Source organism: Ursus arctos, unplaced genomic scaffold (assembly GCF_023065955.2).
Source record: "Ursus arctos isolate Adak ecotype North America unplaced genomic scaffold, UrsArc2.0 scaffold_17, whole genome shotgun sequence".
NCBI classification, from domain to species: domain Eukaryota; kingdom Metazoa; phylum Chordata; class Mammalia; order Carnivora; family Ursidae; genus Ursus; species Ursus arctos.
Window position 1 is genome coordinate 51,075,837 of NW_026622841.1, and position 15,388 is coordinate 51,091,224.

General features: G+C 40.2%; 1 protein-coding gene across 11 annotated transcripts in view; it reads right to left on the minus strand.

Moving 5' to 3' along the window:
- Nucleotides 1-15,388, minus strand: part of DLGAP1 (DLG associated protein 1) — an 843,835-nt gene that overhangs the window by 155,462 nt on the left and 672,985 nt on the right. For all 11 annotated transcript variants that reach the window (XM_026496025.3, XM_057313266.1, XM_057313260.1 and 8 more), the window contains one exon: nt 11,564-11,804. In XM_026496025.3, the coding sequence (XP_026351810.3) occupies nt 11,564-11,804 (241 nt within the window). The remainder of the gene's footprint in view (nt 1-11,563; nt 11,805-15,388) is intronic.

The window sequence follows — 15,388 nt, forward strand, 5'->3', positions numbered from 1 at the left end:
TCATTTGTTTAAAGGAATTTTTAAATTTCTTTTTTGACTTCTTTGACCCATTGTTTGTTCAGTAGTATATTGTTTAATCTCCACATAATTTTGAAAAAATCTCCACATATTTTTGATTTTTTCCATTTTTTCTTGTAATTGATTTTTAGTTTCATACTGTTGTAGTTGGAAAAGATGCTTGATATGATTTCAGTCTTACATTTTTTTGAGACTTGTTTCATGGCCTAACATATGATCTATCCTGGAAAATGTTCCATGTGTTTTTGTGAAGAATGTGTATTCTGCTTTTGGATGGACTGTTCTGCGTACATCTATTAAGTCCCTTTGGTCTAATGTGTTTTTTGAGATCGGTATTTCCTTATTAATTTTCTATTTGGATGATACATCCATTGACATAAGTGGGGTATTAAAGTCTCCTACTATCATTGTATTGTTGTCTATTTCTCCATTTAGATCTGCTAGTATTTGCTTTATGGATTTAAGTGATCCTATGGTGGGCTTTTAAATATTTACGAGTGTAATGTCTTCTTGCTAGATTGACCCCTTTATCATTATGTAATGCCCATTTTTGTCTTTTATTATAGTCTCTGTTTTAAAGTCCTTTTTTTTTTTCTTCTGGTATCAGTATAGCTACTCTTGTTGTCTTGTTTTCAATTTGCTTGAAATATCTTTTTCTGTCCCTTAGTTTCAGTCTGTGTGTGTCCTTATGTCTGAATTGAATTGCTTGTAGGTGGCATATAGATGGGTCTCATTTTTTAAATCCATTCAGTTATTGTCTTTTAATAGAAGAATTTAGTCCATTTACATTTAAAGTAATAATTGATAGGTATGTACTTGTTGCTATTTTAATTATTTTTTGTCTGTTTTGTTGTTCTCTGTTCCTTTCTTCTTCTCTTGGTTTATTCTCTTGTAGTTTGATTACTTTCTATAGTGTTATGCTTAGATTCCTTTCTCATTATCTTGTGTGTATTTACTATGGATTGTTGCTTGTGGTTACCATGAGACTCATATATAACAGCCCATATAAAAAACAAATTATTTTAAGTTGATAGCAAGTTTACCTCTCCCACATTTTACCCATGGCCTTTACTATATATTTACTTTTACTAGTGAGATTTTCACTTTCATATTTTTTTCTTATTACTAATTAGTGCCCCCTTTTTCAGCTTAAAGAGCTCCTTTTAAAATTAATCATTAACTCCTTTAATTTTTGTTTGAAAAGCTCTTTCTCTTTCCTTTACTTCTAAATGATAACCTCGTTTGATAGAGTATTCTTGGTTGAAAGTTTTCTCTTTTCAGTACTGTGAATATATTATGCCACCTTCTTCTGGCCTGCAAAGTTTCTAATGAGAAATCTGATGGTCTTATGGGGGTTTCCTTGTACATAACAAGTTGTTTTTCTCTAGCTGCTTTTAAGATCATCTCATTATCCTTAACTTTTGACAATTATAATGTGTCTTGGTGTGGGTCTCTTTGGGTTCATCTTGTTAGAACTCTTTGGGCTTCCTAGATCTGGATGTCTGCTTCCTTTCCTAGGTTAAGGAAATTTTCAACATAATTTCTTCAAATAAGTTTTCTGCCCCTTTCTCTCTTCTCCTTCTGGAAACCGTATAATGCAAATATTCCACTTGATGTTGTCCTGTAGATCTCTTAATTTTTCTCTTGACCTTTTGGTTTGTTTCTTCTTTTTGCTATTCTGTTTGGGTGAGTTCCACTGCCCTGTCTTTTAGTTCATGGGTTCTATCTTGTGCTTAATCTAGTCTGCTGTTGAACCTCTATAGTGTGTTGTTCAGTTTGGTTATCGTGTTCTTCAGTTTTGTGACTTGTTTAGTACTTTCTTATATTTCTATCTCTTTGTTGTGTTCACCCTTTCTTTTCCTCAGTTTGGTGAGCATCTTTATGAACATTACTCTGAACTCTTTATTAGGTAATATTAATTATCTCCATTTAATTTTTTTCTGAGATTTTTATCTTGTTATTTGATTTGGGATGTATTCCTCTGTCTCCTCATTCTGCTTGAAGCTCTGTGTTTGTTACTGTGTATTAGGCAAAACAGCACTCTCAGTCTTACAGGAGTGGCCTTGTATAGGAGATGAACCCTATTCTATAACCTTGCTCTAACTCTTGGCTGTCTCTAGAACCTTTGTGATTGTCTAAGCAGCCTTTTTTCTTGGTAGGCCCCAATTGTTGAGATTGTGTCAAAATCTGTGAGTGTTCCAGAGGGATTTCAGTCACACCTAGTTTCAGGCTGATTGGAGGTAGACCCTCAGGCAGCAGGTTTTAAGGTAGGCAAATATACACAGTCCTGTGGGACAGCAATCGTAGACCTTGCTGGCTTCTAAACCCAGTGATCTAGAGGCATCCCCTTAGTGACAGTTGAAAATTCCGGACTCTAAGTGAGAGTATGAGCTTCTTTCTCAGAGGCACTAATAAGTTGTAGCAAGGCCAAGTGAGAGCTCAGAGATGGTATTCCTCAGTCTACATTCCCTGAGAGCACTTCCGTAGTTTCTAGATGTGTGGTAAACTGGAAGCATGCCTGTCAGGCTGAAGCTGCAAGTCAAGTAGATAGGCCTTTTTCACAGGAGGACTGGAGGGTGTGTTTCAGTCTGCTGTTGGTGCAGTGTCCTGGGGGTGCTGGCCTGCCTAGAACTGTTTCTCCAATTGTTTCAGACCCATAGGGCTCAAAGTGCAATCTGCTGTGGCCACTGGAGCCAGGTATGGAAGGGATGTCCCTTGTTTGGCGTGCATGCACTGACCAACTATGGCAGCCATGTGGTGGAGTAGTGCTCAGGGCCAGGGCTCTCAGCTGATTGGCTTAGATGTAGTCATGGTGGAGTGATGTGCAAGGATGGGGCACAAATGTCAGGGCTAGCAGGCTAGAGGAAGAGTGAAAAAAACGGCCTCTGCCAGTGCCCACACTTGCAGGGTAGAGGGAGAATACCAAAAACAGTGCCTGCCAGCATCTCTGTCCCTGGAGAGAGTCGCAACAGGGTCCTGTTTTTCTAGCAGGTGCTTTAAGAGTAGCAAATACATTTCCTTCCTATATTGTGTGGTTGTTTTATGAACTTCAGCTTCTATGCTGGATCCTGGGGCGAGGAGTCTACCTGCGAACCTTTAAGAGTAGAGTCTCCATTCCCTACAGCCTAATGGCTTTCCTGGATGTGCACCCCATTTGTTTTCAAAACCAGACTTTTGGGGGCTCATCTCTTCAGTGCAGGTCCCAAGGGTTGGGATGCCTGGTGTGGGGCACAAACCCCTTGCTCCTCAGAGCAAATTTCAATATTTGGGAGATCTTTTCCTACTAAACTGCTGCACCAGGGGTGGGATTTTCACAGGATTTCATCTCTGCCTCTCCTACTGGTCTTGACAGAGCCCTTTTCTACTTTGTTGGGGAGGAGCTTGTTCAGGTAGTTTTCAGGTCTTTTCCAGAGGGTACTTCTCCGTATGTACTTGTACATTTGTTGTGTCCATGGGAGGAGATGAGGTCAGGATTTTCCTATGCTGCCATCTCGAGCCACCTCTCCTGTTTTTTTTTTTTTTTTAAATCTATAACTGTATTTATTTATAAAGATTTTATTTATTTGTCAGAGAGAGAGAGGGAGAGAGAGAGCACACAAGTAGGGGGAGCGACAGGCAGAGGGAGAAGCAGGCTCCCTGCTGAGCAAGGAGCCCAATGCGGAGCTTGATCCCAGGACCCTGTGATTATGACCAGAGCCAGAGGCAGCCACTTAACTGACCGAACCACCGAGGCATCCCTACATGTTTAACTTTAAACAGATATTTCATATTTAGACAAACCAACATGAAAAGCCATGTCAATAATACATGAACGAAATAGGCTTTTTTTTTTTTAAGAGGGATTTTTTTAAAAAGAAAAATTTAAGGAAAACACAGGTTTCAAATATGGCAAGAGCTAAATAAAAATTTGTGGGAAGAAAGCATTAAAGAAGAGAGCTTCTTGATCACAGACAGATTTGTATTAAATTATTTCAAGGTATACCATACTAGACATTCATTCAAGTTGTGTAACCTTCATAAGGCTTAATTTTTTTGTATGATGAGAATGATAATATATTACATACATGTCCTAGAGTATTCATTAGGATTACACAAGAGAGTCTATGCAGCTGATTCAAAATGCTTATCAAATAGTAAGTGCTAAAAGGTTAGCCATTACCATTGTTAATAAAGTAAGCCAGATTGAGAGATCTAAAATCAAAGCCAGGATAGAGGCATTTTAATGTGCAATTTACATAATACTTCCTTATTGATGATTTCATAATCATCCTTACTGATTTATTACTTTCTTACTGATTTGAGCCTCACATTAACCTTAATGGCTAGAAGACCTTGGAGCCCCTTCACGATTGGCCATGTGACAACACTTCATATGGGCAAAGGTGGACTTTAGGACTGTCTACAGAGCACAACATCTTGAAGCTTGCCACTCTATTCCTGAGAGGTGATTTTTTTTTCTTTTAAGATTTTATTTATTTGAGAGAGAGAGAGAGCGTGAGAGAGCACGCAAGTTGGGGAAGGGGCAGAGGGAAGGGGCAGAGAGAGGGGGAGAAGCCGACTCCCCTCTGAGCATGGAGCCCGATACAGGGCTCAGTCCCAGGACCCTGAGATCATGACCTGAGCTAAAGTCAGCCACTCACCCAACTAAGCCACCTAGACGCCCCTGAGAGGTGATTTATATATAGCAAAACAACTGGAGGAGATGAAAGCCTACGAAGTTCTCCAGACTTTATTTCTTCCTCTATCTAATAAGACTTTTACATCTTATGACTTCATAATATTTCTAATAGAATACAGAGGAATTCAAACTCAAGAGCATAGAGGAAAGGAAAAGTTATAGCCAAAGTTCTTCCAAAAGTTAGCACTGTCAGTTTCCTTGGATATAAAAACCAGACAAATGACCTCATAAGAGGCATAAGGTTGTGCCACAAATCTTGCTTTTTAAATTGTATTTTTTTGCCTCCTCCGATGAAGGTAAGCAGATGATCTCCACTTTTACTTGGATGGTTGGAGAAATTCAAGGAAGGGAACCTCATTAGTAGAGGAACAAGGAACCAGTCCAGGCAATGTCTGAATATTTATTACTTGATCTTATCTTGAATAGAAAAGAAAGGCTCTTTGTTCAAAACACTTCTGGCTGCTGTCTGTCCCCTTGGACTTCTGAACCTTTCCTTCAGTGCTTTATGAAAACAACTTATTAATTGAATTAGGGCCTCGTAGAAAGAAGTGTGCTTTCTCTGAACTCTAAGGATGTTCCGAAAGTGGTCATTAACACTGGCAAGGGAAGCAGCACTCTAACTTCATTTTACACATGAAGAAAATGAGTTCAGATTAACTTTACAATCATGCAATGAATAACTTCAAGAGCTGGGACCCAAACAAGCAAAGGGCTGTGGCTGGGAGATCAGGGGAGTTTTATTCTGACTTTGCCTCCAGACAGAAGCCCTCCTTAGCTCTCTTATCTTAAAATGGGGGTCAGTGGATTAGATCAGGGGTGGTCACCTTTTTCAGTCAAGGCTCAGATAGTAAATAGTTTTGGCTTTCTGGGCCTTACAGTCAGTCTGTCTGCAACAGCTACTCAACTCTACTGTTACAGAGCGAAAACGGCCACAGACAATATGCAAACAAATGAGTGTGGCTTTGTGCCAATCAAACTTTATAAAAATAGGTGGAGGGTTGGATTTGGCCCATAGATGGTAGTTTGCAGACCCTCGGACTAGATGATGTAGAAGTTTCTTCTGCTAATAGTTTTATGATTCATCTTGTTTTCATAGCGATGCTATTTCCCTAGGAAAGTCGTCTGGATTATCCAGTCACCAAACATGCAGTTTGTGAAGTACATGAGTGTTTTTCCGCTGTTTGTTATTAACAACAGCCAAGCTATGGAAGCAACCTGAGTCCATCAATGGCTGAATGAAGAAGATGTGGTTTATATATAGTAGAATATTATTCAGCCATGAGAAAGAAGGAAATCCTGCCATTTTGACAACATGGATGGGACCTTGAGGGCATTACACTAAGCAAAATAAGTCACATTAAGACAAATACTGTGTATCACTTATATGTGGCATCTAAAAACCTGAACTAGTGGTAACTGAGGATAGTGGTTACACACGGCTGAGGGGGTGGGGGAATAGAGATGTTGGTCAGAAGAACAAGCTTGCGGTTAGGAGTTGAATAAGTTGTGGGGGTCTGATGCATACCATTGTGATTATAGTCTATGATACTATATTATATACTTCAAAGTTGCTAAAAGACTAGATCTTAAATGTTTTCATACAGAGGACAAACGATAATTAAGTGACTTGAAGGAGGTGTTCGCTAATGTTATGGTGGTAATCACATTCCAATATGTGAACGTATCAAATCAACAGGAAGCACATCTTAAACTTACACAATGTAGTATGTCAATTATATTGCAATAAAAACAAGTATTTTTTTTGTTTTTGGCATCTTCTCTCCCCTTTCTTGTTCCATTATTGAGTGCCTACTATGTGCATTGCAAATACACATTATTGCCTTAATGTCATTCTGCTCAAGATCTTGTGTGTTAAGGCTTTATTTTTTGTTGTTGGGGGTGGGTGGGGAGCAGGGTGTATGGGACGGAAGGGGCATGAAGGTAGGTGCATGAAGGTAGCTTCAGTGTCCTGGATGGGATGGCTGATTGGGGGTGAAGACTCAAGCCAGTGGAAGAACTCTTGGAACGTGAGCGCCGACCTCAGCTGATCAAAGGGTACCTGCTTTAGCTAAACTGAGCAAGAGCTTGAGTGGGTGGGCCAGAGCTGACAGCGATGATGGACTGTGAAGTGGGATTGTGGAGGGGCATGTCTCAACTTAAGGGAAAATAGGATCTCATTCAAAAAAAGTATAAATACTGGTGTTACTCTGGCCCCAAGCCACACCCAGCAGGGCACACTGTGCCGATTCCCTGGCTCGAGGACACTGGCTGCTGGCCTGGGGGGATGCTTTATTTTCGGGCCTCATGGGGACCTTTCTGGGGGCTTATTTTAAGAAACATATTTTTTTCTTTTTTGTTTTCAATCCCCCTCCCTCCCTTCTTTCCTCCCTTCTTTCCTCCCTTCTTTCCTCCCTTCTTTCCTCCCTTCTTTCCTCCCTTCTTTCCTTCCTTCTTTCCTTCCTTCCTTCCTTCCTTCTGATTTTATTCATTTGACATGGGGGGGTGGGGAGAGCAAGCACAAGCAGGGGGAGTGGCAGGCAGAGGGAGAAGCAAGCTCCCCACCATGCCAGGAGCCTGATGTGGGGCTCGATCCCAGGACCCTAGGATCACGACCTGAGCTGAAGGCAGCTGCTCAACTGAATGAGCCACCCAGGCACCCCCCCCCCGGGGGCTTCTTGAAGGAAAGATCAGTTCAACTCCATCAAGTTTTAAGACTTCCTCTGATTAAAAAAAAAAAAAAAAAAAGAGTAGAGCACATACACCAAGCTTTAAGAGCCACAATGTGGCAGGCGAACCTCCTTACTCTTGATAAATTTGTGTTATTGTTACATAAAGCTGCTTTGAAAAGCTTGTAATTTCAAAATGAATGCTTTTCTTAAAAAAAAAACCCCAGAATTCTACATCATGATAGTTTCTGTCAGAGTATTATTTTAATCAAACGTTATATTGGCTTTTACAATCGTTTTTATGATGCTTATTTAAAAATATTTCCCTCTGCCCCTACCGATCGGTTCATCTACTACTTGCTTTGTAGCCACTACAGTTTATTTTTTGTCCTTTCTGACCAAGTGTGTGTCTGTATCGGAATGATTGTTATACAGCGTTTTTGCTTGTTCACCAGATACAAGTCTATGACGTGCTAATGCTTTTGATCGTAGAGCTCAGTGTAAGAAGTAAAAAGAAAAATCCTTCTTAAACACGTACAATTGGGTCGGTATACTCCACATGAGGCATGTTTAATCCACTGCTCTGAAGTAGACGTGTGGCTATATTTTCAGCACCTCGTTCTACTTTCGTCTAAAATATTCAGGCAACTGAAATAAGGGTGCTTGTTCTCTCACAGTCCTGAGGTTAATTGTTCCACCATTAAATTGTACTTTCCCACAGTAGCTCTAATCCTAGCTTAATAGTCTTGAGTACAGTGGTTTTATATAAAAGCTTGTTGAATTTATTAGATGGAGAGACATCTGAGTGCTTGAAGCAGATTACAGGCTGGAGAATGTAAGATTCTATCAGAGTTACACACAAGCCAAAAAGTCAATAAACCAAAAGGAGCAGAACTGTAAGTCACTCTCGAACTCGTTTCCTAATTTGCCCTGATTTGCTGGGATGAGTCACCATTCTTGCTCATCTTGCTAGGGGATCCTTGGGGCTACTTTGGGCTGATTGTCATGTCTCATGACACTCTCACATGGTAACAGACACTTGTGGATTTTTGTTTATGGTTTCATCTTGTTAATATGGAGAATGGACAAGGCTGGAAGAGGAAACCTTAATATGGTGTGTTGAAAATTTGAACAATTAGAACGGCCCAACACAAAAAGCAAAGACTCAGCGTGTGCACTTTTGTAGGGGAAAAGTTACAGCTAATAACTGCAGTTGACAAAACGGAAAGAACTTTTGTTTTCAGGCAAAGGGAAGTTTAGGAAAAAGAGAATCGGCTCTAAGTATCCAAGAATAATGAGCAAAGGAAAAGAAGCAAAAGGAGAAATCTATGTCACATCCTACTGAACACGGATGTAAATCTGACCTGTGTACATGGGGGAAATGGGTAAAATTAGAGCAAAGTAATTTCCAGATTTCCACAAATGAGCACATTCTTTCAAAAATTAGTAGATTCTGTGAGAAAGTAGATTTTCTGTGTTTTCTACAGGAAATTCTATTTGATTCAATGTAAGAAGGAAACCAGTAGAAGAAAAGTAATTTGATAGTACTGAGATCATGTGGAAGAAAAGGAAGCATGTGTGAAAGAGAGAGGAGCACCCAGGAGTAATGGGAGGGGTAGAATGAATGGAGAACCTTATTATATCATAAAATGACTTTTTAAAAGAACAAATCTATGACATAGAGAAACTGTAAGGTGATATTAGAATTCTTAAGGTCGCATTGATAAAATGTCTGATGGGCTTACTTAGAACCTATTACCATGGTTTAGTCCTTAACTTGTTAATTTTTCCATGACTGTAAAGATCATCTATCATGTTTAGTGTGATGAAGGGTGATGTCACCAGCTGCCCTGTGCAAAAATCTGGTGTTTTATGCCTTCCCACATTTTCCTGCCCTTGACCCCCTGCAGCCTGCAGCCAAGCGTGGAGCCTTCCCGCCCCGAGAGCTGCAGGCAGGTGGATGCAGCCCAGTACTTGCGATGAGACACACGGAGCCCAAGAAGGAGTGATGTAATCACCTCTGGTATTCTCATTCACCTCTCTGTTTTTGGGTGTTCTCGCGAATAGCGCCCCCAGCTAAATACCCTATGGTCAATTTATATTCTAAAAGGAACAACACAGGACACCCTCCCAGACCCTACTCCTCTTCTCTGATAGGCTTGTCAGATTTAGCAAATACTCCAAACATGAAAATCGTTTTCTAGCATAAGTGTGCCCCAAGCAACTTTGAGATATCCTCCCACTACAAAATTATCGACTATCTAAAATTCAAATTTAACTGGCACCTTGGATTTTATCTAGCAACCCTATTGTTTGAACTCCAGGAACCTCCCTCCCCGTGTATCTGGGAAAGGTCTCAGAAGGCGTAGACATCCTGGTGTGTGGGGTGAAGAGCACACACGAGGACGAATGTGGGAGGTGTAAGTAAATTGTCTCTTCACTGACAAAAGCACAAATCCTCTGACAGGTGGGCAGACGAAACTGTTCTGGAGTCTCTTGCCCCTTTATCCACAGCACTGCTCCTTGAGGGGGAAGGAGTCAGCTGGTGGCCCTTTTCCTTCCCCTGGCGCTCCTGGGCAAGGACCTGCCTACTGTGTTTCTAACTAGCGATTTCAGCACAGGAAGCAGCTGGCAGGCGGCGAGACTGTTAGAGCGAGCGGTAGACTAGATAGACACAGGAAAGGGCGGGGCGGCGGTGGTGAAAATGGAAAACAATAAGAGACACAGTGATACGCTATAGGCACAGGGCAGATCTTCAAATTACACTTACTGCATGAACATAAACACACACAGAAATATGCCCATGGATGACTGAAATTTTTTTGTTTTTCAGTTTATAAGTCGACCTTGTTTGTTACCCACACCTGTGGCTGTCCTTGTGAATTTCCTGGTGAGCCCGAATGCACATCCAGTATCCGGCTGGAGTTGGCCCACCGAGGCCAGAGGGGCTGGGCTCCCTGCAGAGCCGTGGAGCCTGTACACTCTCTAGAAGCATCCCTTCCCCTGATCCTGGTATCTTAGTCTCATCGGTCAGGAATGACCTCCTCATGTTTAACCTCTAATAGTTTCTTACAAATTGCTACCTCAATTCCCTATCTCTAGTTAGGAGGATTTTAACTCAGGTTTGAGGACCTGTTACTTCTCAAGCCTGCGAAAGTTCTGGGCTGAATGATAATTACTGGTGTTTGATGCACCTAGAACTAAAATTGAATACTGCAATATTCTGGCACGAGCTTTTTCTTCTAATTTATTCATTATTATTTAACCATGACTCGAGGTTTGATGATCTTCTCGTAGAACTCCTCTGTACTGAAGTTACACTGATATCAGTCATACATTTAAGCCTAGTTAAGATGGAGGGGATTTTCTTCTTGGACCCAAATGTTATGAATATAAAAAAAAACCCCAACACACACATTGTCATATCTAACCCATGGCTATATTCCCATGCAGGTTTCAGTGTCATGGAAACCAGTTACGCTCTTCTGTGCCTCTCTGCTTAAAATCTGATAAAAATACAGTTTAACTGCATAAACCTAACTGTACTTTAGAGGGAAAAGGAGGTGCTGTATACATATGACAGAAGGTTTTAAAATCATGAAATCTGTCTTTGTTATAATGAAAGAAAACTCATAAGATGTTCAGTTAATATGTCTGGATCATCCGTTTCTTCCTTATTTTCTTATAGTGATATTTTCAGGGGTTTGGGGTAGTCATTTTGTGGATATCTTGGAATTAAAAAAAAAAAAGGCATTCCCACATTGTTATGCTCAGCAACCAGGGTAGCTGATTTGCCTAAGGGTCACCCCTAAAAGTCAGAGCCTGACTGGTAGCCAGTAGGAGCTGGTGGGATGAGTTTGCTGGCTGCTAGGATGCTGTGTGGGGATCTTGGAAAGACCCCGCCCCCCTTTGGTGCTGTCCCTTCTGGACCTGTAGTTGAAGTTTCTCTGTTGAGGCCAGAGATGGAGGTAGAGAGGACTGGGAATGTGGCCAAAGTGTGGGGACAGAGGCAGGCAGGGAGGCAAAACCATTTTTTGCAGGGCACGGGTGATACAAGGTTACTGGCGACTGTGTGATAACAGCGAGGACACCGTGTGCAGTCCTTTGGGACATTCTGTAGCCCCAGGCCTGGAGGCCAGGCTGGTGGTGGCAAGGGGGACAGGGCGGGGGGGGGGGGGGAACAGCCGATCCGCTCACTCACCGGTGCTGCTCTGAATGGTCCTCACGGTGGTGGTGGTGCGCGGCGGGGAGGAGGACCGCAGGGACACGCACTCGTCGTCCTGGGAGCAGCCCTTCTCGATGGCCCGTACATAGCTGTGGCTCCGCATGCGGAAGCAGCCGGGCATGGGCAGGTCGAGCGCTTCCACCGCCTGCGACTCCAGCTCGCTGAACACGGATTCGCACACGGACTCAAACTGCCCGTTCACTTCCATCTCGCTCACCTGTGGGCAGAGGTGGGGTACCGTAACGCCTTCTACCAGGTGGAGAAGCACCCTCTCCCTTAAGCATCTCCAGACTTCACCCCCACCCCCCGCCCCCAAGAAAGCCCAGTCCGATTTCATTAAGCTCCAGCGCATCTTATTTGCCCTGCGTGACGATCCATAGTTGAACTGCATCTTGTTCGTAATCCCAGACAGTCAGTTCGAAAGAAAAAGAGTTTTATTTTCACAATGAAATACGTGTGGGGCTGCGAAGTCATCTTCCAGCGCCTGCCCAGGTGCTAATTGTCCTTATTTATTATAAACGCAAACCTAGGGAACAGTTTCATCAGTCCACGGTCAGAGTTTGGGTATTTCAGGGCAACAGTTTTTAGTATAAACATTTTAGAAACTAGTATTTTTATTGTGCTTTTGGAAGTGACCGGCTTGTCAAATAATTTCAGTGTTGTATGCAGCTTAATTTAGTACAAAGTATGGAAAGAGGCCCTATATTTTCTGGCAAGATATTCTCATTCTGCACAAAAATAGACCAAACCCAGATATGTCAAAATCTTGAAAAGCACTATGGAGACTTTCAATCTACACACTATCTAAAAGTTTCATTCTTCTTTATAAAAAGCTGATAAGGTCCACAAATTGTGTGTTTTAAAATCTTCCAAATTAAGTCTCCTCTTTTTTTCTTTTTGAGAAAATCAGTTTTAATTTATTTATATTTCTCTGTACATAACTTACACTGGGTTTGAGCATCACCTGAAAAAGAAAAGAAAAAAGACCATGTGCTCCAGTTAATTTCTCACTTTGTAGCCGATTTGATAGAGACATGGGAGCATTCTGCAAATTTCTGCCACCCTCTAGAACTTCATGTCTAATTTCCCTAATATTAAATTAATGAGTAATTAAGAATTTAGCAGTTAAAAAAAAAGAATTTAAACTACAAGTAAGCTTAGAGCAGATACTGAAAATGATTGTGGTTTTTGACTGTTTCTTCATTTCGTGTTATCTGAGGATATATTCCAATAACGGCAAATTTCTTTAAACTTCAGATAGAAGTGACCAATTACCTTAAGGCATATCACGTGGAAAAGACCTGCATTTTTTAAAAATGATTCTTTGCAGCTTAAAATAGCATTTTCACATACTTTTATTTGACATAAAACCCCTGTATGTTTTCAAGGCTAATAATTATGTCCATATTTAAAAAATAAGTATGTGTATATAGCCTTGATTTTTAGGCAATACTTGGAAGTGCTTTCACGGGTAAAGGGACATGGTAGTTGCAACTAATTATCAAATAGAGAGTGTGAGCAAATGAGCCAAAAGGAATCTGAATCTGAATCTGGGTCAGGGATGTACAGGGGTTCTTTATATTTTACAAGGAACTCTTTTGTAAACTCGAGATAATTTCAAAGTAAAAAGTAAATCTGTATTTGCATGTGTGTATGTGTGCATATGTATATCAGTATATATCATTTATTAGATTTTCCCCTATTAATATGTCAAACAGTGCAAAGAAATGGTAAAACATCTATCCCTGTTAAGGTAATAACTATTAAACTTGAGTGACTATCTGTTCAGAGGATATATATGCCCTCTCCCCTACTTTTCATAAAAATAGAGTAAATATAATTCTGCATTCTGTTTTTTTCCACTTAACCTTCTATATTAGACTTATATCTTAACAGGATTCTCCTTTTTCATTCTCTTAACCTTTTCTTTCTATTATATACAGATACAGAAAACCACACTAAGTGTATAATCACTACCCAGATCAAGAAAGAAAGATTTTCCAGGCACCCCAGAAACCCCTCTATATGCCCCATCCTAGCCATAATCCCCATCTTCCCTCCAAAAGTAACTGCTACTCTGAGTTTTATCTTTATAAATAATAATTCTTATAGGAATTATAAATCATAAATTTTATAAATTATAAATTTATTATACAAATAATTGTAAAGAATTTCATAAGGCATTGCTTGGGTTTTTTCACCCATGTGCATCCTTGGACCCTACAGTTTAGTTATACCCATTTAAAAATTTCAATATATCTTTTAATTCACTTTTAACATATAGGCCTCCCTCCACCCATTTTTTAAACTACCATTTATTTATGGAAGCATCTGGGTTGTTTGACCTGGGAAGCTTCCCACAGTCTGGATTTGCTGATTTCATACTCATGGTAGGATTTAGCATGTTCCCCCGTCTTTTGCATTTCCTGAAAATTGTAGGCTAGATCCAGGGGCTTTATAAGACTCAGGTTCAATCCCTTTGGCAAGACTAGAGGTCATGTGTTCTTTTATCAGGAGACACATTATGTCTGGGTTGTTTCTCTTTTTATGTTGTTAGGAGTCATTGGTGCTCAACGCCTGAATCCATTAATTCACTGGGAGTTGTAAACCGGTGGTATTCTAATTCCATCATTAGTTCTGCAGTTACTAGTTGAAACATTTTTTTTTTTAATAAGTAAATGCTTCCTCTCACATTATTTGGTTACTCAATGGTTTAGGTCATATAGAAATGGCAGAATAAGTGTCCCCCCCCCCTATTTTCAAGATAATAAATTTGTTCCCTCTTACCTACCAAAAGTGACCAATTAATTTTTAAAGTTATCAAAATGAACTCATAGATTTAAAAATATTTGATGGTTTTAAATTCACTTCAAATTTGAACTCACATTTGTCTCATCTTTAACTAGTAGGAGCCTCTTAGTTTCACTCCTGAATCCTTTTGACATGAAATGAGTAGTCTTTGATAGCTTCCTTGATATCAGGTATGCCAGGGTATTCCAAATTCATTTTATACCTTTCCTGCTCAGTCCTGGAATCAGTATTTTTTCAAAAAGCCCTTCTTCTGGTGGGAAATGGTATCACAAGAAAGCAGTCTGGGCCTCAGGAAATTTTGTTGTCATTGCTACTGGGTTGGTCATTGTTCAGTGGGCAAAACTAGGTCTTTTGGTGGGCAGATCTAGTGAATACATCCAGTTAAAATTCAGACTCTTCTATATTGTATTTCTATTTATACCTTGATTCCATACTAAAAATCTTGCTTCTCAGGGGGCATAGGAGATGATAGAATTGGGATATTCTATAATTATTCATTTACCATCTCAGAATAGCATACTAATAATACCATACCCATGTCATTATTGAAAACAGTTAACAATTCCTCTTATTTTTTGCGTATATACTCTCTATTCTTTCCTCATTTAAAAAAGTTGTGCTATATTTACACTGCAGAGCATATAACCTACATGTTCTCCCCTGCTTTAGCCCCCCTTTTGTCTTTTATAAGTAACTGTATATTTAATGCTTGCCACTACTTTTTTCATGTAAAAAGATTATTCTTTCTCAAAATTCTACAGATATAGGTCAAGTAGTTCTAGACGGCTTATAAAGAAAAAGAGTAAATCCCTGACCTATCTTACTCCCCATCTCACCCAGATTCTCCCTCCCCAGAGGCAATCACTTTCAATTCTTCCAGCTGGATCTTATGGTATTGCATCCATATTTCCAAAAACTTGCTTATGTGAATTTGTTGGTAATGTTTGTAGACCTCTGGTAACGTGCTGGTTTCCTTCCTGCCCTTAAAGC